The sequence below is a fragment of the Salmo salar genome, chromosome ssa04 (genome assembly GCF_905237065.1).
Source record: "Salmo salar chromosome ssa04, Ssal_v3.1, whole genome shotgun sequence".
Lineage (NCBI taxonomy): Eukaryota > Metazoa > Chordata > Actinopteri > Salmoniformes > Salmonidae > Salmo > Salmo salar.
Genome location: NC_059445.1, coordinates 42,056,371 through 42,080,446, shown reverse-complemented (window position 1 = coordinate 42,080,446; position 24,076 = coordinate 42,056,371). Strand labels below are relative to the sequence as shown.

Here is a 24,076-nt window from a genome sequence, read left to right as displayed (position 1 = left end):
TTTGGTGGTTGACTTCTGCAGTTTAATTTCTTTCTCTCAAAAGCCACTTTGGTTCCTTACAATGCATTGGCAAACAAACTCTGTCATTTTGTTAAGAGAAGTCACTAAGCATGCCATTCCATTTGCTTTGGGGTTGATTTTCCATCGTACTTCGGAGGATTTCCTCTGGATACACGAGTTAGGTCTGAATATTACCTTTTACCTATAGTCTAGCTTCATTTGCACTCAATATCCACATGCCAACAATCTACAAGGCAATTAAATGGTTTCCAATGAAGTACAATTTCTTTCCAAAACATCCCGTAAAACAAATGATTACAGGAGCTTGACAGGCACCGATCCAACAGGCAACAAAGTAATCTCCACTTCACATACTTTACAAAACTGGACAATGAAGAGTCTAATATCCCAAACTGTACAATAAGGGTCTTCTACTCATACAGGAGTTCAGACACACAGGAAGGGAGTGGGATTGACAGGAAGTTCCTCATCAAACTGCCTGCAGGAGGGCTTAAGATTCATGGATGTATGAGATCAATGCAACAAGGAAACAACTCAACAAATAAACAAAAACACAAGTTTAACAGTCAAAGGACACAAACAGTTACAAAAATAATAATTACAAAAATACATACAAAATAAACCAATATGTTACCTTTTTCAATTTTTTTCCCCCCAAAGCATTATCTTAATTAGGTACAAGGAAAATAATTGCTAAGAACCAAACTGGAAGCCTATGCTGCATCTAAGTTCAGTGAAGGAGGAGCCAACGACAATAACACATTTTCTACATTTCAAACATTTCAAAGCCCTTTCAAGGCACCACAACATACTGAATATTGAACGTATAAGACAGAGGGGTTGCATGTGTGTATTTGTGTATGTTTGACAGAGATAAAGTTGTTATAGAGCCCTGGTACGGGTATGTTGGGCCTTCGTGCCTGGTACACATATATTGGGCCTTCGTGCAGGGACAAAGCCATTTTTGCAGTAGCACTTGAATGAGCCAATGGTGTTGACACACCGGGCATTCTTGCATGGATTAACTCGGACCCCTGGTTCAGCACACTCATCAATATCTGAAAAGAGAGAGAGGGAGAGAGAAAGAGGAAGGTGGTTTGAAACAAAACAGAGAGCTTGCCATCTGCCTGCACATCTATTTACATATAAACAATGTTCCCTCCCAAAAAATTCGGAACAAGGCAAATGTTAGGTCTGCTGAGCGCAAACTTGAACTTGTGAAAATTCTGTGCAACGTTTGACGCGCGTTTACTGTGAACACTGAGGCTGTACCTGCTTTAAGTTACAGTTATAACAGCGGCCAAGTAGGCTACTGTGACTACTTGATCATAATGCAGGCCATTCAGAGAGGCCTACCATAAAAAACAACGGAGAAAATGCATCCCATAACATTTTAACTAGCTGTTTTAAATAGCTGTTCTATCTTTCAGCCTATAGTAGCAGCCAATTTGTGCTGTTCGATGTAGGCCTACATTCTTTGAGACTTTTGAAAAAAATATGCAGGGCTTGACATTAACCGGTTTTACACTAGGCCTTCAGACAAGGAGGTGACTGAAAATGTGTTGTTTAATGCAAGAAACCACTTCACAAAATAACGTTTATTATTATTCCCATACCATTAGAGAATCAGACAAATTATCCTACCCTCTGCCTATTGGCTACTTAACTTATTCATGCCAGTCTCAAAATACAACACTGCCCCTTTAAGAGAGAAAAAATGCTCTTTACCTGACTCGTTTTTCAAAGATGGCTAGAAATGCACACGTTTTGTGCTCTTGTACAAAGCAACCACTCCTCCATTGCTGATTATCTATAACAGGGCTAATAACTTACTAACTAGCAAAGAATATTAACAAATGTGTACACGTGGCTACATGGAGCTCTCGACTTTGATCTCAAAACAAGTGTATCTACTCGTGACCACTCATGCTGTAAACACAGTCCAGTTCAAAGTGAATGGCACAGATCCATATATGGCAATTGTCTATTTGCATATAGGGATACTGCAGTTCTGATTGGTCTGTAGAGTACGGGCTGAGTTGTGCCTGTCAATGCAATAGAATCCTACTCCGGTGCGTTCTGCCTACAAGAAAATCTCTTGCATACTAAGTCTTGCATAGTTTGTTTCGTTTCGGTATGTTGCATTGAAAGTGGCTAATATTGTCAATTCCCACAGTAGAGGGAATCGTTTATAGTGTTAACTAATGGGGAAAACTAGAAAGTTGAGTGAAGTTCAGTTTCGTGCTTCTCTGCTCGGACTGATAGTTCTTCTGCGCTGCAGTCCTGGGAGCTGGCGCCCGTGCACAAACACACGCAGCTTAGAGGGAACATTGCATATAAAATCAACAACCAGATGTTCTTTTCAATGCTAAATAAAATTTCAGGCATGTCTGTCAAAACACTTGAACGAAGGACAACAGCTACAAATTATATAGAGACACTTCTGTTCGGCAGAATTGATGAGCATCCAAATTGGCATCCACCTAAAGATTGAGACGACTGAACTGAAAATAAAATCCAAGCATTCGCCTTCACTCTAATCCAACACAAAGTTAAAGGGAAGCAGACAGACAGAACAGGTGGATTGTCAACATACCTGTGCAGCGGGTGCGGGAGTGGTCCAGTCTAAAACCTGTGTTACACTCACACATAGTGCCCAGGTAGGAACGCACACAGCGACCATTGGCACAACTACACTCATCTGAGTCCTCTTCTGAGCTGTCCCCTTCTGAGCCAAAACAGAAAGAGAGAGTGAGAATGAAAGATACAGAGAAAATATTATTCAAGTGGTCTAACAGTAGAGGGTGTGCTCTGAGGTAAATTTCGAAACAAATTCAGAGTGTAATCAAATATATTACAGGCCTTACCAATACCTGGGTTGTAGTTGGCGAAAGCTGCCAGGAAATCTCCCTCACCATCAGACTCCGTCTCCAAGTGCATCTCACACAGCCGGTTAAAGATCCCTGAATGAGAGGAAGAATGATGTTTTCTGCAGTCAAAATTCTGTTTTCCTGTGTTTTATATCATATTGTACAACAGCTGATGAAACTAACACTGTAAACGAATGAAAATCATGTATGTTATTTCCTGATAGTTGCTGGTTGAAAGTACAATCTACACAGGACCTTCTAATCAGCAGGTTTGCATGGGCGGTAGTTTTGGCTTTCCATGGTAACATCCCCATGCGGTAAATTGGTTAATAGACCAATAACAAAGAGAGTTCCAAACATCTCTGCCAATATCAACTAGTTTTCAATTTGCCTATCCCCACTCAGACCATTCCCAGACAGCCCTTTGCTAAAAAGCTATTTTTATGGAAATCTGTTACAGTAATGTACTTTATTGTTACCCAGAAATTATTTGATATTGATATTAAAACAGATGCACTTTAATTTATTAGTATTAGACTATTTATGCTGATATGGGCAAAGCCGAAACTGGAGTGACCAGCAGACCAAAAACCAGTGAAAGAAATGGTGCTGGTGCCCACCGGAGTTTCTCTGGGGACAGGTCCTACACTCAGGGCCCCAGCCACGGCCATAGTGACAGCAGCACTCAGAGTAGGTGACAACCAAACCGTTCCTGGGGTGGCTGCAGATCAGGTCCTCATCCACCTGCAGGAAACACACGTCCTTATGGGCCGCTGTGCGGTCTGAGGTAGGGAAGGAGGGAGGGGGGGGGGGGAGGGGAGAGAGAGTGTGAGAGAGAGAGAGAGAAAAAAAAAGAAAGAGAGGAATCTTAAGTACTATTTAATCAAACAAAGAAGCCAATCTTTTCTCCTGCATTACACAAGCAGACCAGATCCTGAAGCTTCTCATGACTTCTATGATTAAGCAAGTAATTGCTCAGTATGTTAACAGCCAGCAGGTAGATATGAATAAGTGATGAGGCCTAGCTTGTGTTGGTAGGGCTCAGAGCCATACCAGACCTCTGCTCGGCACATTCATTTACGGTCACACGTCACACACCAGGATGGAGCCATAAAGATCAGCTAGATACAATGAAGTAAAAGCCGTATTGTCAACTCAAACTTGTGGGAGTTTACAACAAAATGATTGAAAGAAAGTAACACAATCACAAGTGTAATGTCACAACAACGTCTCCAACATGTTACAACATCACATGTATCACAATAGTAAACGGTTTGGTTAAAAGGAGAAACATTGCTTTGGAGAAAGGAAGGTGCAGAAAATGCCACAAGCCATCTCATTTGCCTCCCTTTTATGTCTACTCCCTCACTGTTTCTCAGACACACAAGCAAGTGCACACAATGAAGGATGAAGTAATGAAGTTTTTTCCTGTGACTATGCAAGCTTAGTGGGACAACCACGGAAACGGAGAGGTGTACAACAGAGATCACACTGAATCTATAGAACTGAGATCACATTGACTAACTCAAGTCTCGTGATCTCCCTCACTAAACTGAGAGTGTGTTTCTATAGAAACAAGCAAGAGGGGGGAGTGGTGAGCCTGTGCATAGGGTCATTATTGGGGAGAGGGGGCTCAAAGGGGGAGGAGTTAAAAAAAAGAGTAGCAGGAGTGGCAGGTGTACAGGTAAGCCAAAACTCAGGTGAGCTAAGCACTGATTGGTCAGGCTCAGGTGAGCTGAGCGCCGATTGGTTATACCCACCGTCATAGACACACTGTTTGAGCGCTGCGCTGAAGGTGAGGGGCTGGGTACATATACAGTGAAAGGAGCCGGGCGTGTTCACACACCTCCCATTCTTACAGTACGAGGGGTCCTGGCACTCATTGATATCTGCAAGGGGCACCACAGACACCACAGACACGGTTACACAACCTACGGACGGACGGACACCAGCCTGGGGCCAGCTCACAGCTTAAAGTGACGTTGAACAGGCCTGCAGGCAGATCGCTACGTTACACTGCTTCCTGAGAGCATGCAGAGTGTTTGGGTGTCTATAGGTACAACAGTGAACACTGATCCTTCCAGTGAACACGGGCCAGGAAGTGGCTATAGGACCAGGGTTGTGTTGGAGTTTATCTCTGATGTATGTGACAGACATGAGGTTATGTAAATGTCAGAGCGGGTGAGGCTGAAGGGGCAGGTCTGGCTGATTAGTAGTGTTAGACTGGAACTAACATTAAAAAAACATTCTCTCATTCAACCTTCAGACACACCACTGAGAACCAACCCACTGTGAACTAGGCTACCCAGCCTCTCTCACACCACCCCCGTCTCCCAATCATCCATCCCGAGCTTCCTGAGCCCACCAACTGCCCTGCTAAGGACAGCAGTACGCTCTCCTCCACTCACCAGCCTGCTCCTCTGGGGTCACACAGCTGTTGCGGTCCGTGGCCAGGATCCAGGGGGGAGAGCAGATGCAGTAGTAGGACCCAGGGGTGTCCACACAGTGGCCATTCTTACAGTTCAATGAGTCCTGGCACTCATCCACACCTGCAACAACACAAACACACCGCTGACTTAACACCAGTCCTCTTCTATGGCCTGTCCTGCACCTCCCTGTGTGTGTGGATGCGGGTACAGTATGTGCAGTAGAGGGCTCTAGCCAGATCTCACCTGCCACAGTGGGGATGACACACTTCTTATTGGAGGCTTCATAGATCCAGGGGGACTTACAGGTGCAGTAGTAGGAGCCTCTGGTGTTCTTACACTGACCGTTGGTACACAGAGACTCGTCGTGGCACTCATTCACATCTGAGGAGGAGACACATTACCATAGAGGAGCTGTGACTAAATGGGATATCTGATGTGTATTCATATGTAATAATACAGAGGTGTGTTTTGGTGCAGGCCTGCGAGGTGTGGGTCTCTGTGGTTACCGATGCACTCCAGTAGGTTGCTGTCGTAGTAGAAGCCCTGTTGGCAGTAACATTCATAGCCAGGCTGTGTGTTCATACAGCGGCCCTCCTTACAGATCTCATTGGAGAACAGCACACACTCATCGATATCTGTGCACAGAGGGACAGGAACACAGATCTCAACACAAACAAACTCCCCCGGAGAGAACAAATATTGTCATATAAAGGAATGGTGTAAATGAGAAAACGGCAACAGTGTTGGGTTGAGGTTGTGTAGCTACTCACCTCTATGGACAGACAGGCCGTACTCAGTCACTCCCTCCTCATGGTAGAAACCTCGGCCCACTGGACACAGGGAGTGGAACTCAGCTGGTTGAGGGAAAAACAGGAAGTCGATTAAACAATGTACCTATCCCACTTGACTTAGTCACTTCATATGCCTGCTTTAAGTGATCAATGAATGACATTGAACAGCTGAAATAAGTGAACTGACCGCCCAGCCCACTTGATGGTTTGTTAAACTAGTGTGAATGTTGTTGGGCCAGGGGTTAAAGCCTAAGGAAAATCAGATGACTGAAACTTCACTGGATCTCAGATCGATTGTCTGGGGCCAAGTTAACCTCCCCTTTCATGAATGACTTTCCCAGCAGCTACAAATATTTGAGAATATATTTATTTGGGAATATATTTTGTAGAACAGACAAGATTCTGTCTGTATTAGACTATGTCATCTCAGCTCCTTTAACCCCTGTGTTGGGCATGAGATACGTACATGAGTGGTAGACGGGGCAGGGGTAGATCTCACAGTGGTCCCCCCAGCCCACGCCGATGGAGCAGCAGCACTCCTGCTTGGTGACGTTGGTGGCCAGGACACTGTCACAGAACACTGTGTCATCCAGGTTCAGGTAACACTCCTTCTTATCTTCCACGGCCACCTCAATCTCTGGAGGGGAAGGGGGCAGAGAGGAAACAGATTGGAGTGTTTGACTGTGTGTGTGTGTGTGTGTGTGTGTGTGTGTGTGTGTGTGTGTGTGTGTGTGTGTGTGTGTGTGTGTGTGTGTGTGTGTGTGTGTGTGTGTGTGTGTGTGTGTGTGTGTGTGTGTGTAGAATATAGCTATACAGAGAGAGGGTGAGAAGATATCAGTAATCTTACCCTCACAGCTGTGCTTGTCCTCAGACAGGATGAAGCCGTCTTTGCACACACACACATAGGAGCCCTGTCTGTTCTCACACACACCATGCGGCTGACACAGACCCCTGTCTGTCGCACACTCATCTATGTCTGGGTAGGAGAGAGAGAGAGGGAGAATGTGTTACAAACATCTGCTACAATCCTCATGAGTTCCATTAAGCTTGACTTATGACAGTTTCCACTGGTTACAAAGCTCAACTGCCAGAATGGTTAACACCAATGATTTACAGTACCAGTCAAAGGTTTGGACACACCTACTCATTCAAGGGTTTTTATTTTTTTATATATTTTTTTACTTTCTACATTGTAGAATAATAGTGAAGACATCACAACTATGAAATAACACATATGGAATCATGTAGTAACCAAAAAAGTGTTAAACAAATCAAAATATATTTTATATTTTATATATTTCAAAGTAGCCACCCTTTGCCTTGATGACAGCTTTACACACTCTTGGTATTCTCTCAACCAGCTTCATGAGGTAGTCACCTGGAATGCATTTCAATTAACAGGTGTGCTTTGTTAAAAGTTAATTTTTTGGAATTTCTTTCCTTCTTAATGCGTTTGAGCCAATCAGTTGTGTTGTGACACAGTAGGGGTGGTATAGAAAATATAGCCCTATTTGGTAAAAGACCAAGTCTCTACTATGGCAAGAACAGCTCAAATAAGCAAAGAGAAGTGACAGTCCATCATTAATTTAAGACATGAAGGTCAGTCAATGCGGAAAATTTCAGGAACTTTTAAAGTTTCTTCAAATGCAAAAACCATCAAGCGCTATGATGAAACTGGCTCAAAAGACCCAGAGTCACCTCTGCTGCAGAGGGTAAGTTCATTAGAGTTAACTGCACCTCAGATTGCAGCCCAAATAAATGCTTCACAAAGTTCAATAACAGACATCTCAACATCAACTGTTCAGAGGAGACAGCATGAATCAGGCCTTCATGGTTGAATTGCAACAAATAAACCACAACTAAAGGACACCAATAATAAGAAGAGACTTGCTTGGGCCAAGAAACACGAGCTACATTGGACTGGTGGAAATCTGTCCTTTGGTCTGATGAGTCCAAATTTTAGATTTTTGGTTCCAACCGCTTTGTGAGACACAGAGTAGGTGAATGGATGTGTGGTTCCCACCGTGAAGCATGGAGGAGGTGTGATGGTGTGGGGGTGCTTTGCTGGTGACACTGTCAGTGATTTATTTACAATTCAAGGCACACTTAACCAGCATGGCTACCACAGCATTCTGCAGTGATACACCATCTCATCTGGTTTGCGCTTAGTGGCACTATCATTTGTTTTCCAACAGGACATTCACCCAACACACCTCCAGACTGTGTATGGGCTACTTGACCAAGAAGGAGATTGATGGAGTGCTGCATCAGATGACCTGGCCTCCACAATCACCCGACCTCAATCCAATTGAGATGGTTTTGGATGAGTTAGAGCGCATATTGAAGGAAAAGCAGCCAAAAAGTGCTCAGCATATGTAGGAACTTCTTCAAGACTGTTTGGAAAAGCATTCCAGGTGAAACTGGTTGAGAGAATGCCAAGAGTGTGCAACTCTGTCATCAAGGCAAAAAAAAGGTGGCTACTTTGAAGAATCTAAAATCTAAAATATATTTAGATTTGATGAACACTTTTTTATTTACTGTGTTATTTCATAGTTTTGACGTCTTCACTATTATTCTACAATGTAGAAAATAATAAGTTTAAAAAAAAGAAAACCCTTGAATGAGTAGGTGTGTCCAAACTTTTGACTGCTACTTTATCTCCTTGAAACCAATGGAGAGGGTGGAGACGGACTGACCTTGGCACCTCCGACCCCCGACCAGCATGTAACCCTTCTGACATTCACAGCGGTAGGATCCCATGCTGTTGATACAGCGCCCCCTCTGGCAGTTAGAGGGACGCTCACATTCATTTATATCTGAGGGAGGAAAAGACCACAATCAAACAACGGCCATGTGTTTGATCACCAGCTCTATACAGTGGACCATAGGCGCCATACCCAATAGGCAAAGCTTCCCTTAAAGTAAACTGAATTAAATTTGCCAAAAATATATGATTACTCCTGTCTGTACAGAAATAAATAAAACCATTCAAAATACTACACCAGAGGCTATGATTTAGCCAAAGAGGATTTGTTTCTTTAAAATGTTTTAAATCACAAGGGCATAGCCTATAGTCGAGGAGCCCACAATTTGGGATTGTTATACGATTGAGTTATATTAATAACCTAACCTTACTTATGACTACCCAATCTATGTACTTATCACACTAGGAATATCTTCATTTCGTCTGCAAATGTGATGATAGATGCATGCAATGCATTATCATAAAGGAAAAGGTTCATGGTAAACAAATAGCTTCTGCAAATCGGAAACTCACGCGCTGCCTATGCAGTGAGCATATTACTTATACTTCACTGGTAGTGTAATAATGTTGTTAACATTTCCATGGAGCTGTAGTGAGTAGTAACAAGTAGCTCCTGCCTTCACAATGGCTGCCCTCCTGAGTACGCTGGTATCCTGGGTAGCACTGGCACTGGAAGGAGCCTTCTGTGTTGACACAGCGCCCGTTGGCACACAGTCTGTCATCCTCACACTCGTCAATGTCTGGAGGGGAGAGAGGTGGAGACACACGCAGCCTGTCAATAGAACCCACATACCCATTCAGATAATAAGATCACATTATTGGTCAATTGCACACAAGGTCCAACTGAAATTTGACTTCTGCTTTTAACCCAACCCATCTGAAAGACACACATGCATTCACATACAGTACGGTTTTGGAGAGGTGCAGGGGAGCCCGAGGAGCTATTGGAGTTAAGTGCCTTGCTCAATGGCACAACGGCAGGAAATTGCATCTAGGATTTGATACCAGAAACCTTCTAGTTGCGAGCTCACTTCCCGACAGATTTTTCCCGTCATTCCCGGATATCGAACTGGCAACCGTCTGGTTGCTGGCTCGCCTCTCTCACCGCTATGCTACCTAGTTCTCTTTTTTCAATATTGTGCAGAAATACTGGTAACCACTACAGCACTGCAAGTCTGCAAGCATAAAATAGTGTCTGTGCAGCATTAAGAGATATTCTATTTAACATTAATCAGTGAACTGACCTCTGCAGCCTTTGCTGTCTGCTGCTGGGAGGAAGCCCTCGTTACAGAGGCAGCGGTAGGTTCCTGGGAGGTTCTCACAGCGCCCATTGGGACACACACCTCGCTTCTGGCACTCATTGACATCTAGTGGAGAGGTGGAGGGGTTGCAGGGGGTAGGGGTGGAAACAATCAGTCATACAGAGGAATACCAGCTCTGGACTGGCCCAGTGCCTGTTGGCATCCTGCCTGCTGGCCCTGTGTGTCTGGGACAGACTCCCTATGGCTGATTTATTGACTATGACTGATCAAATCCATTCTCTACATCACACACAGCTCTGAATAGTGAATGCCTTCAATGTCATGGTTCAGACAAAACTAACTGGGGAAGGTCAACATATTGAATGTACAGATTCAATATTCTAACTGCTGATTTGACTTGCTTTCCCTGTTGCCATCAGACTATCCTCTTCAGTAATGCCAACTATGGTGGCATGGCCACTAGGTGGCAACACATCAGCAAACATAAAGGCTCAAGTTAGAAAAGGTATAACAACAGTGAGATAGACAGTTATAGGTAATGAAAAGAGTTGATTGGTGTGCGTTCTCTTTAGTATGCATACATGAAGTTATTGGGTCTCACCGTAGCAGACCCCACCCTGGGCCTGGTGACCAGGTAAGCAGGGAACACACTCGTAGGAGCCTGGTGTGTTCTCACACTGGTCATTGGGACAGCTGTTGGGGTCCAGACACTCATTTATATCTGAGGCATTAGAAGACATGAGACAAACACAGACACCCATAAACATTACTAAATCAATGCGGACACACATACATATACGTACACACACTGCGCACACACAAAGAAATATGAGGGCAGCAGATGCCGCTCTTACCTTCACAGGCTGGCTGGCGTTGTGACTTGCTCCTGAAGCCTTTGTGACACTCACACTTGTAGGACCCTGGCAGGTTAACACACTGACCCCCCTGCCCACAGATGTCCATCTTGGAGCACTCATTCACATCTAAAGATAAGATCAAAACACACTCATGAAAAATCCCAAGTGACAACATGATGACTAAAAGATAACATTTGAACAATTGAACCCACACCACACCACTCACCTATACACCTGAGCTTCCCATGGTACACCAGGAGCTTGTAGCCATGGAGACAGCGGCAGCGGTAGGAGCCTTCTGTGTTGATGCAGATTCCTCTGCTGTGGCCACATGGCTCAGTGTCACATTCATCATCATCTGGCAGAGAGGGATAACTTAGAAGTTTAGGGAATTGAGAGATTACAACTCCATTAGAGAATTAACACGCAAGTTCAATTGTGACTCGTTTCTTAAAACTAGGCATATGTCACACATCACTACTTCACAAGAGAGGCATTTGAACGTAAACATTTATTTTTAATCAAAATGTGTTTATTGGCAGAAATGCCTTCTGGAACATGTGAACTTTCATATGTCTTAATAACAAACTCGTATGCCATCTGTAAATATGAATAAAATTGTTAAATTACAAGCCTAGTTGGTTTAGCCACGGAAAAAGGCTGGAACCTTCCCGCTAGCCATGATTGACTGAGATAATGGATGGGCTGGACATGCCGAGAGATGAGCTTGGATTGGTCTACCATGTACCACGCTTCTGTCTATAACAAAGGGCTGCTCAGTATGTGTAGGTAATCCTTTCTAACCCTATTCTTTTTAAAGATATAATGAATTACTGCAAAACTGTTGCTCTCCTCTTTCTGGAGGACAGAGTTTTGAAATCAGTGGAATGCCGGGTGGAAGCAGAGTATGATAGCTAAGGAGATGGAGAAAATTCTGGCGTTTGATTGCAAATATGTGGAGGGAGTCGAAAAGAGAACACACAAAAGGCTGTTGTATAAAACACTTGTCTCCAGACTACATATTCAAATTATGGGCAACCATGGCATCCGTAACAGAGAGGGAGAAGCGTTCATCCATGTATATGGGTAAAAGAGTCTAGCTAGCTACATTTTCAGATAATATACATTTCACATTTTGTCAGAAAGTCATTTTCATTGCAAGTTAATGAGTACTGTTAGCTAGCTAGCTAACGTTAGCTGTCTGGCTCGCTAGCTAATGTTACGTGTATGATCTGTGTAGTAATATTATTCGTATCTCAGATCCATTTGCATTGCTAGTTATAGCCTAATGTTAGCTAGGTAACATTGAATCTAGTTGGTTAGCTACCTTCAGATTCATGCAGGGTAGTAACGTTATGAGTTGGGATTATGGTTCATTGTTTAGCTAGCTAGCTAGCTACATGTCTAAACAAAAGACTCCACTATGCAAGGTACCATTTCACTGTACAGTTTACATCTTCTGTATCTTGTGCATGTGACAAATAAACTTGAATTGTATTTGATATAGTGTGTGTTAATCAGAGATGGTAATGTGAAGAACTAAATGACCTGCACCAAAGTCAAATTAGGATATAACGTTAGGCCAACGAGACAGTGTCCAAGTTCAAAAATTATCTGGTAGAATGCCCTGCTTTTATTTTGTCACACTCACAACCGTAAACTATTTTCTGTAATTAGCTTGCCATTACCTTGTAAATAATGAACTTGTTGTGAGTTTATCTTCCTGTAATAATGAATACAAATTAGCTAAAGTTAAGACGTTGTCAGCTATATGATGCGGTCATTATTTGAACTGAATAGCCAGCTAACTTAACATTAGCTAGCTAGCTAACAAGCTAGAAACAAACCTAAACATTGGTAAGAAAGTTGCTTTTAGTTGCCTGGTTTGCTAGATTGACATATAGTTAAACGGATGGGTTTATTTGATTTAAAATACACCAGCTATGCAATTTTGGACCACCAGACTGCTGATGTCATGCATGTGAATCCTTAAAGAGATGGGTGGTGCTAAGGCTTAAGAGGGTGTGAACGATGCTGAAAGGGTGTAGACAAAGAAAAGCTCTACAGTACATGTACCAAAACATTCAAAAGTGGGGTCACAATTTTATTAACTTTCAAGGTAGAATTACAGTACCAGTCAAAAGTTTGGACACACCTACTCATCCAAGGTGTTTTATTTATTTTTACTATTTGTACATTGTAGAATAATAGTGAAGACATCACAACTATGAAATAACACACATGGAATATGGTAGTAATAAAAAAAAGTGTTAAAAAAATCAAAATATATTTTATATTTGAGATTCTTCAAAGTAATCTCCACCCTTTGCCTTGATGATGGCTTTGCACACTCTTGGCATTCTCTCAACCAGCTTCATGTGGTAGTCACCTGGAATGCACTTAAATTAACAGGTGTGCCTTGTTAAAAGTTAATTTGTGGAATTTCTTTCCTTCTTAATGAGTTTGAACCAATCAGTTGTGTTCTGACAAGGTAGCGGTGGTATAGAGAATATAGGCCTATTTGGTAAAAGACCAAGTCCATATTATGGCAAGAACAGCTCAAATAGGCAAAGAGAAATGATAGTCCATCATTACTTTAAGACATGAATGTCAGTCAATTTAAAGAACTTTGAAAGTTTCTTCCAGTGCAGTCGCAAAAACCATCAAGCGCTATGATGACACTGGCTCTCATGAGGACCTCCACAGGAAAGGAAGACCCAGAGTTACCTCTCCTGCAGAGGATAAGTTCATTAGAGTTACCAGCCTCAGAAATCGCAGCCCAAATAAATTCTTCACAGAGTTCAAGTAACAGACACATCTCAACATCAACTGTTCAGAGGAGACTGCGTGAATCAGGCCTTCATTGTCAAATTGCTGCTAAAAAAGGACACCAATAATAAGAAGAGACTTGCTTGGGCCAAGAAACATGAGCAATGGACATTAGACCGGTGGAAATCTGTCCTTTGGTCTGATGAGTCCAAATTTGCGGTTCCAACCGTCGTGTCTTTGTGAGACGCAGAGTAGGTGAAAGGATGATCTCCACATGTGTAGTTCCCACCATGAAGCATGGAGGAGGAGGTGTGATGGTGTGGGGGTGCTTTGCTGGTAACACTGTCTGTGATTTATTTAGAATTCAAGGCACACTTAACCAGCATGGATACCACAGCATTCTGCAGCGATACGCCATCCCATCTGGTTTGCGCTTAGTGGGACTATCATTTGTTTTTCAACAGGACAATGACCCAACACACCTCCAGGCTGTGTAAGGGCTATTTGACCAAGAAGGAGAGTGACGGAGTGCTGCATCAGATGACCTGGCCTCCACAAAAAGAAGCTGGTTGAGAGAATGCCAAGAGTGTGCAAAGCTGCCATCAAGGCAAAGGGTGGTTACTTTGAAGAATCTCAAATATAAAATATATTTTGATTTAACACTTTTTTGTTTACTACATTATATGTTATTATGTGTTATTTTATTGTTCTGATGTCTTCACTATTATTCTACAATGTAGAACATTTTTAAAAATTAAGAAAAACCCTGGAGTGTGTAGGTGTGTCCAAACTTTTGACTGGTACTGTACTTTCCCATTGTTCCTCAACTGTAGTGTATGAGTCTGTCTCTACCTTTATCCAAACGTAAAAAACACCATTTTGCTACATAAGACTGAATCGAGCCCGTCGGTCACAATTGAACTATTTGGATACAGAGTGCCTACATGGCTCCGGTCAAAATCTTTACCCAGTAAATCCCTCCCATCCCTTTGGCCATTCCCCTGTCCTGTCCCTTGACTTACCCACACAGGCATTCCTCTGAGGGTGGAGCCGGTAACCAGCGTAGCACTCACATTTGAAGCCAGTGTGCATGTTGACACACTCCCCATGGCCACAAAGGTTCCTGTTCAGCCTGCACTCGTCTGTCTCTGCTGTGGGGAGGGGGGCACACAGTAATCTACCTAAGACAGTTGATCTCTGTACTGTACATCCCATCGTGGAGACAACAACATTGCAGCTGTAGGCTGAGAGTTAATAGGCTGATAGTAGTTTTGATTGGACTGTGTAGTGGAACTCACGTGAGACCTGCGTCTGTGCCACCTCCAGAGGGTCACTGCCTGGGTTCAACCTGATGATGGGCGGAGGGGTGGGCTTGGTGATGATCACTTTGGGACCAACCAGAGAAACAGACAGACCCAAATCAAGGCCCCATGTCTCCCTGAATATTAACAGGTTTCCCTAACAAAAGGGGTTCTCTTGACCTTAATAGGACTTCCTGAATGAATAAAGAATAAAGGAATGAGAGGCGTACCAGGTACACGGGGTCCGTGGGTGCTGATGGGAGACAGCTGCATGGGTGTGGTCGTCTCTGGAGGCTCCTCCTACAGGACAGGGCAAAGAGACACAGTGGTGTAAAGTACTTGAGTAAAAATACTTTAAAGTACTACTTAAATCGTTTTTTGGGGGTATCTGTACTTTACTTCACTATTTATATTTTTGACTACTTTTACTTTTACTTGACTACATTCCTTATGAAAATATTGTACTTTTAACTCCATACATTTTCCTTGACACCCAAAAGTACTCGTTACATTTTGAATGCTTAGCAGGACAGGAAAACAGTGAAATTCACACAGTTGTCAAACGAACATCCCTGGTCATCCCTACTGCCTCTGATCTTGAGGACTCACTAAACAGAGAATATCCCTGGTCCTCCCTACTGCCTCTGATCTGGAGGACTCACTAAACAGAGAACATCCCTGGTCATCCCTACTGCCTCACATCTGGTGGACTCACTAAACAGAGAACATCCCTGGTCATCCCTACTGCCTCTGATCTGGAGGGCTCACTAAACAGAGAACATACCTGCTCCTCCCTACTGCCTCTGATCTGGAGGACTCACTAAACAGAGAACATCCCTGGTCCTCCCTACTGCCTCTGATCTGGAGGACTCACTAAACAGAGAACATCCCTGGTCATCCCTACTGCCTCTGATCTGGAGGACTCACTAAACACACATGCTTCATTTGTAAAATTATGTCTGAATGTTGGAGCGCTGGTGGCTTTCCATAAATTTCAAAAACAAGAAAATGGGTCCATCTGGTTTGCTTAATATAAGGAATTTTTAATTATTAAACTTTTACTTTTGATACTTAGGTATATTTTAAATCAAATACTTTTAGACTTTTACTCAAGTAGAATTTTACTGTATAACTTTTACTTGAGTCATTTTCTATTAAGGTATCTTTATTTTTACTGAAAAATGACAGTTTGTTACTTTTTCCACCACTGTAGAGACACAGGCCTGTCTAAGAGGAGCTGCAAACACACAGTCTCTCACACAATGAATGGTGCCTAAAGAAAAACAGTTTCTTACCTGGTGCTTGACTTCTGAAAAAGAGAACACACAGAGAAAAACAGGTCAAAATGCTGAATAATTAATTATCCATTTTCATTTACAGATTATGAATTTAGTCACTTTACCCCTATATGTACATATTACCTCAATTCCCTCGACTAACCTGTACCGCAGCACATTGAGTTGGTACCGGTACCCGCTGTATATACTGCATAGCCTTGTTTTTGTTATTGTGTCACTTTTTTTACTTTAGTTTATTTAGTAAATATTTTCTTAAAATTGCACTGTTGGTTAAGGGCTTGTAAGTAAGCATTTCACGGTAAGGTCTACACCTGTTGTATTCGGCACACGTGACAAATAACATTTGATTCGATTTTTAAGCACTCTAAAGTCCCAGTAATTTGGAGGCATCCCCAATAGCCCGACTGCACTCTCAGAAAATCTTAGCAATAGTATTGTTCGAAGTGACTAAGTGAATCCAGAATGAAGTACATCTGTTGGCAGGCGGACAAAGGTAATCATGTCCACCCTTCATCTACTTCCTGGGGGAAGCCACAGTGACTCACTGTCTTTCTTCTGGTTCTTGTCAGGCTTGAGGGGGACCTGCTCCAGGCTGGAGTGGATCTGAGGTGGGAACGCCACCGTCTCCCGGACACTATGGAGGAAGTAGCCCTTCCCTGCTGGACAAATCTTACTGAAGGAGGCTAACGGACCAGGGAGAGAGGAATGGAGGTAGAAAAACAAGAGGGGATGAGATGATACAGCATCTGGCCTGTAATCATACAGCATCTGACCTGTCAAATACTAGAAACCGAGCCCCACTCTCCTACTCTAGCATCCCACTGACCCGTGCCGTCTTGGGGACACCTCTCACAGTTGGAGCCCCAGGCCTTGCCCACGGTGCAGCAGCACATCTCCTGGGACAGGGACGTGGGTAGGGCGTGCTCACAGCGACCCGCCTCTGTTGCTATGAGGAAACACTGACCCTGCTCCACCGGAGACGGAGACTCTGACAGCCAGGACCAATTAGAAGAGAGCAAAACACAACAGAGGCTGGAGTTAGGACATTAGGCTTACAGAAGAGGTCACTAAGGGTAGGGCTGTTTCTGGAAGGGAAAATCATATGACATTTCGGTTATTTCAGATGTGGCATTTTAAATAACGGACATAAGGGATCTGTGAAAATACTGGACTAACTATTGGGACAGAAAAGGATAGCTTTGGTGACAGCTTTGTGGATGTGAAACATATTCAACTCATCTACCTATCAGGCGCTGAGGTCACCTCTTGACCTCTCCATTGCCAACAAATGAAAACCCCACAATAATTAATCTTCACACACATGTGAGGAGAGGATGTATAGTGTATATTGCTGCTGCTACTCTAAGTAATATGGCTGTGCTGAGTAAATGCAGAGTTGTGTGGAGAGCAGGTCTGCCTAGAGGAGGTTCTGAGTCTCACCCACACATCTGGTCCTGTCCAGGGTGAAGCCAGGCTTACAGGCACACAGGAAACTACCCTGGGTGTTCAGGCATTCTCCGTTCTGACACACACCATGCATGGTGCACTCGTTGATGTCTTACGGGTGAGAGACAAAGAAAGAGTGGGGGACAGAGAGTGGGGGGAAAGAGAGAACGTGAGGAGTGGCTTTTTTCTCCTCACATCAGTGAAGCAAATGGGCAAAGATTTACACTCCGGGCATACCAGGCATACCAAATGCGTACCAAACAAAATGTGGTGAAACTTGTGTAAATTATCTATTATTTGATACATCCTCCTGATGTGCGTTGAATCAGTCAGGGGAGAGGCAGTATGTTCATGCTACCTTGACAGTGGGTGCTGTTGAGTCTCTTATAGCCCTGAGGGCAGGTGGAACCATAGTCTTCTATGATGGTCTGCAGCTTCACCCCTGGATCTGAGGGTAAGGCAGAGAAAGGGAGGGATGAAAAGGGGAGGGAATGGAAGAATGAGTGAGGAAGGGGAGACTACACACAGCTCATCAACGGAAATAAAATAACATCTCGTAAAATGTCTGAGAATCTGAGAAGAAAGACAGGCCTAAACTAAACCATTGAGTAATGGATCAGGCCTACGTTTCTAATAGCAGTAGGGTCTGTGATCATTTCTTCCAGTTAGTCATACACTAGTGAAAGGGGATACCTAGTCAGTTGCACAACTGAATACATTCAACCAAAAATGTGTGTTCCGCATTAACTCAACCCCTCTGAATCAGAGAGGTGCGGGGGGGGGGGGGGGGCTGCCTTAATCGACATCCAAGTCGTCAGCACCCGGGGAGCAGTTGTTGTTGGGGGTTATCTGCCTTGCTCAAGGGCAGAACAGCAGAATTTCTCCCACTTTACCATCTCAAGGATTCAAACCAGCGACCCTTCGGCTACTGGCCCAACGCTCTTAACTGCTAGGCTACCTGCTGCCCTGGACTAAGTAGCTCATTTAGCTGTTCCTTGTTCAGTCTGAACACACTGTCAGCATAGGCAGCGTGACAGTAAATCTGTGTGATTCCATGCGACAGAGATATGTGTATAGATGAGACACGTTGGATCAGAGCCTGGGTTTGAGAGATTACAGGTATCCAAGCATGAGTATGAACCAAAGAGTACTAAGAGAGGGGAAATAAAATAAAAGAGGGGTGAGCGACCAAGTGAAACTCATCTTCATCTGGGGGAAAGAGAGATTCAACAGAAGGAATCAAATGATGATAGAAAAAATAGTGGTGTATGAGTAATTTTTCCTCCAGGTCAGAAAAATTGAAAGAAAGTTTTTGTGGGAAACTGTGGGAGCAGAATACCTTTCAAAAATACCGTTCCAGAATACTTTTCAAAAATAGATGGAAAAAAAGTACAACTTTTAAAAAAGTTCATGATTCCCAAGAAAAGCCCAGAATCATATTTTCCACTTGTTGCTTTTGTCTGTTCATTCGCAGAAGACATGTCTCATGAAAACAATACAACGTTCCTTCAACGTTACTAGAAAAGATGCGAGAAGCACGCCAGACAGGGATCCTGCTGTCCCAAGTTTAAAGATTAACCAGAACTATCCTTTTCTTACAAAGGTTTCTTTGTCTTACTCACAACTGAGGAATGGAGTAATAGAAAAATGGAAAAAGGTAAGTTGGCCAAGATTTTCATGGGGCGCAGCTTGAAATTCAATTTTCAGCAATTCGATGACAGTATTCCACTGGCCTGGCACATGGGAAGACACGTAACTGCAGAGTTCTTTTCTCTCTCTCTCGCTCTCTCTCACTCACTTGCACACATACACACAGACACACAGACACACAAAAACACACTCACACATATACACACACATGCGTACACACTTATACAAACATAGACATACACAAATTGCTTGCGTTAATGCAGGCTCATTATTTCATAAGCTGGGAATGAATTATTGGCGTGGATGCCTGGTGTTTTTGGCTCCATAAACAAATGACTTAATGTGTTTAACAGCAGAGATCGAGATCAGATGGACATCTGCCAAGGAGTTAGATAATAAACAATGGAAGCTCATTTGTCACACCTGACAGATAATAATCACTATACAGGACAGATAATAATCACTATACATGACAGATAATATTCACTATACATGACAGATAATAATCACTACACACGACAGATAATAATCACTATACATGACAGATAATATTCACTACACACGACAGATAATAATCACTATACACGACAGATAATAATCAGTATACATGACAGATAATAATCACTATACACGACAGATAATAATCACTACACACGACAGATAATAATCACTATACATGACAGATAATAATCACTATACACGACAGATAATAATCACTATACACGACAGATAATAATCACTATACACGACAGATAATAATCACTATACACGACAGATAATAATCACTATACACGACAGATAATAATCACTATACACGACAGATAAAATCACTATACACGACAGATAATAATCACTATACATGACAGACAATAATCACTATACACGACAGATAATAATCACTATACACGACAGATAATAATCACTACACACGACAGATAATAATCACTATACATGACAGATAATAATCACTACACATGACAGATAATCACTATACACGACAGATAATAATCACTATACACGACAGATAATAATCACTATATATGACAGATAATAATCAGTATACACGACAGATAATAATCAGTATACACGACAGATAATAATCACTACACACGACAGATAATAATCACTATACACGACAGACAATAATCACTATACACAACAGATAATAATCACTATACACGACAGATAATAATCACTATACACGACAGATAATAATCACTATACACAACAGATAATAATCACTATACACGACAGATAATAATCACTATACAGGACAGATAATAATCAGTATACATGACAGATAATAATCACTATACACGACAGATAATAATCACTATACATGACAGATAATAATCACTATACATGACAGATAATAATCACTATACACAACAGATAATAATCAGTATACATGACAGATAATAATCACTATACACGACAGATAATAATCACTATACACGACAGATAATAATCACTATACACGACAGATAATAATCACTATACATGACAGATATGCAGTTAGAGATGTAGGATAGAAGATCACAAATGAAAGAATGGCAGATCACCAGCAGTCTAGAAAGGACACACACACACTTACACTTAAGCAAGTCAAGAAGTCCATTCTGAGGCATTTGTTACTCACATGGTAGCTTGGGACATTTATAACATTTGTTTTGTCCCCAGGAGTTACCGACACTTCCACAGCAGTCCTCCTGATTGGTCAGTACAGGGAGAGGGGTACTGCTACACTGAAGCACATGGCGTGAGAGAGAGAAGGAAAGAGGGAAATGCACAGTATGGCGTTTGAAAAACCATAATACACTTATTGTATGTAAAGTGACAATCACTATGTTGATGGGTGGTGTAACTCACAGCTTGTTTGGGCGTGGTCTCCTGGAAGCACCGCCCCCTGGGTTTGTGAGTCTGAGGGGTCAAGCGTGTCACGGTTTTATGAGGGGGCTTTGAATCCGATTGGTCAAGAGGATGGATGACAACGGATGTGTCATGTGCATGGTGGACACGGACATTGAACTGCACTGAAAAGAGAGAACGATAGAGCGAGAGGGAGGGAGAGAGAGAGAGAAAGAGAAAGAGTGCCGCGAGCGAGTGAGAGAGAGAGAGAGTAGCAGAGAGAAGGGAGACGCCAAGAAAGACAGGGAGAGACAACCACATGGGAGATTACATGAATATGATTCCAGTTCTTTACAATGTCACCCAAAACAAACTGCTATCAGGGCACAGGTATTGATATATAACAGCAATTTGACTGTGGTTTCAGTGCCCACAGTTTGCCATGATGGTTACCTTCTGATGAGTGGTGGCCTGCCCCCTGTGCCAGGGGAAGGGTGAACACAGAGTGGGTTTGTGTCAGCTGTGGTCGCCCCATGGCTGTCTGCTCACCCTGGCTCTGGCCGTCTGGCAGCACTGACAGCGTGTAGACGGGTTGCTTGTTGCCCCGCGCCGCCTGGGCCTCAGGCATCTGCCGGAGCGGGAACTGGCACAGGCGACCAGTAAAACCTGGCGGGCACAGGCAGTGGGTCCGCGAGCTGCACACCCCTCCATTCATGCAGGTCAGTGGACACACAACTAAAGAGACAGGGAGAGAGAAAGAGGTGTAAAACACATCACCAAGACATGAGGAGAGGAAAAACATGTACACATGGTGAACATCATCAACATAATGTAATGTTGCGCTTTTTTTCATTTGGAACATTATTTTAAACAGAGAACAGTTGGGACTTTTATAATAGCAGGACCATAGTTCCTGTAGAAAATAAACATGTCATCCCCCACAAATGATGGAGCGCCCCCTTGGGCCAATCAGTGCAATTTTGTAAATCCCAGATCTCTATGGCAAGACGCATCATTCACCCAAGTTTCGTAAAAATCGGACCAGTGAGGGCGGCGCACAATTGTCCCAGCGTCGTCCGTGTTCGGGGAGGGTTTGGCCGGGGCGGGCTTTACTTGGCTCATCGCGCTCTAGCGACTCCTTGTGGTGGGCCGGGTTCCTGCAGGCTGACTTCGGTAGTCAGTTGGGCAGTGTTTCCTCCGACACATCGGTGTGGCTGGCTTCCGGGTTAAGCGGCCGGGTGTTAAGAAGCGCGGTTTGGCGTGTCATGTTTCGGAGGACGCATGACTCTACCTTTGCCTATCCCGAACCCGTTGGGGAATCTCGGCGATGACACGAGATCGTATTTGTATATCACGAAATTGGGGAGAAAAAGAGGAGAAAAAATAATAAATAGGACCAGTAGTGTCTGAGATATTGCGTATAATTAATGTATGTACAGTTGATTACTATAGCACCTCCCTTGGGCCAATCAGTGTAATTTTCCAAATGAAGGATTTTTATGGCAAGACGCATTAAGACGCACCATTCACACATCATTTTTGTCAAAGTCAGACCAGTGGTGTCTGAGATATTGCATGGATTAGCTAGACTCACATCCCTGAGCATGTGTGCCAAATCTCAGCACTCTGTGTCAAACAAATCAAGAGATATAAACATGTGCCCATTATAATGCCAATGTGTGGTCGATATGAATGTTCTTGCATATGTTGAGTCTTGACAGTGCTTGCAACATGTGTACCAAATTTTGATATATATGCATTTATGTGCCAGACCACACCCACGTCAATGTTTATTGGTTAATAGCGGCCATATTGTTTTAGGTACAACTCTGGAAAATATTGCATTGAGAGAGCTTTGTCCATAGATGCCATGTATCAGGTTCCGTGCAGATTGGTCATTCGATGCCAGAAGAGTAGCATTTCAAGTGTTTTTCACAATATTCAAAATGGCGGAAGATCCACCATGACAGACCTTATGGGTCCCTGAGGCAAATGTGGTCATTGTGAGGAGAGGGAGCTACAGTATGTACCGCATTTCATGCCTTTAGGTCAAACGGGGTGAGGAGCGTGACCTTTCAAAGTTTGCATTTTCAATCTCTTACTATAGCGCCACCATCTAGCCAATTAGTGTATTTTTGTAAGTGCCGGACCTCTATGGCAAGACACATCATTCACTCAAGTTTTGTCAAAATCAGGCCAGTGTTGTCTGAGATATCGCATGTGACTACCGTATGAATGTCCTAACGGACGGAGACAGATCCACAGAGCAGGCCAGAGCAGAATACTGATACAAATGATGGCTTTTTACTGGGATTTGGAAAATATTTGAAACCACAAGAGCTCTGCTTAAAGAAAGAGCTTCATGCCATATATACCGCTCTGTAGATTTCTCTTTGTGTTTACTTTTATAGTCGCCACTTTTCTCCCTAAAAAGGAGAATCAGGTTAAACAGTGGGAGCCAAGATCTGGGAGCGAGGAGTACATACCAGACTGAGACGTTCAGCATAAAGAATGGGATCATAACTTAATTCAAGACATGCTGCAATACATGCTGTAATAACACACATAGTTCAATAGACATACAACAAAGTGCGCGATAAAACGCTGAAACGTATTCATCAATGACTAATATGTTGTGCACTTTCTCTGTCCCATAATGGGGCCATGAAATGAAGCAGAAGTTCAGTGGTTTGGATGTCTTGCCCTGCAGTCTAGCATAGCAGTATCACGGCGGTGTGAGTCCCACAGCAGGAAGAGAGAGAGAACGAGA

At 43.1% G+C, this 24,076-nt stretch overlaps 1 protein-coding gene across 9 annotated transcripts in view; it reads right to left on the bottom strand.

Annotated features, from left to right (window-relative positions):
• LOC106603116 (latent-transforming growth factor beta-binding protein 3) overlaps positions 1–24,076 on the bottom strand; it is a 38,782-nt gene continuing 14,706 nt past the window's right edge. Inside the window, exons 2-29 of one of the 9 annotated variants that reach the window (XM_014196363.2) lie at positions 21,760–22,041; positions 21,328–21,491; positions 21,098–21,203; positions 18,167–18,256; positions 17,803–17,919; positions 17,189–17,350; positions 16,908–17,045; positions 16,360–16,373; positions 15,295–15,364; positions 15,062–15,148; positions 14,786–14,911; positions 11,221–11,352; positions 10,992–11,120; positions 10,739–10,858; positions 10,120–10,242; positions 9,493–9,615; positions 8,808–8,927; positions 6,959–7,087; positions 6,578–6,748; positions 6,091–6,174; positions 5,827–5,955; positions 5,564–5,701; positions 5,300–5,440; positions 4,652–4,780; positions 3,512–3,673; positions 2,889–2,984; positions 2,618–2,749; positions 1–1,079 (exon numbers count right to left, since the gene is read on the bottom strand). In XM_014196363.2, coding sequence (XP_014051838.1) covers positions 904–1,079; positions 2,618–2,749; positions 2,889–2,984; positions 3,512–3,673; positions 4,652–4,780; positions 5,300–5,440; positions 5,564–5,701; positions 5,827–5,955; positions 6,091–6,174; positions 6,578–6,748; positions 6,959–7,087; positions 8,808–8,927; positions 9,493–9,615; positions 10,120–10,242; positions 10,739–10,858; positions 10,992–11,120; positions 11,221–11,352; positions 14,786–14,911; positions 15,062–15,148; positions 15,295–15,364; positions 16,360–16,373; positions 16,908–17,045; positions 17,189–17,350; positions 17,803–17,919; positions 18,167–18,256; positions 21,098–21,203; positions 21,328–21,491; positions 21,760–22,041 — 3,590 coding nt within the window. In that variant the 3' untranslated portion in view covers positions 1–903. Of the gene's footprint in view, positions 1,080–2,617; positions 2,750–2,888; positions 2,985–3,511; positions 3,674–4,651; positions 4,781–5,299; positions 5,441–5,563; positions 5,702–5,826; positions 5,956–6,090; positions 6,175–6,577; positions 6,749–6,958; positions 7,088–8,807; positions 8,928–9,492; positions 9,616–10,119; positions 10,243–10,738; positions 10,859–10,991; positions 11,121–11,220; positions 11,353–14,785; positions 14,915–15,061; positions 15,149–15,294; positions 15,365–16,359; positions 16,374–16,907; positions 17,046–17,188; positions 17,351–17,802; positions 17,920–18,166; positions 18,257–21,097; positions 21,204–21,327; positions 21,492–21,759; positions 22,042–24,076 lie in introns of all 9 variants that reach the window. The other 8 variants (XM_014196360.2, XM_014196362.2, XM_014196365.2 and 5 more) reach the window with 8 other exon arrangements.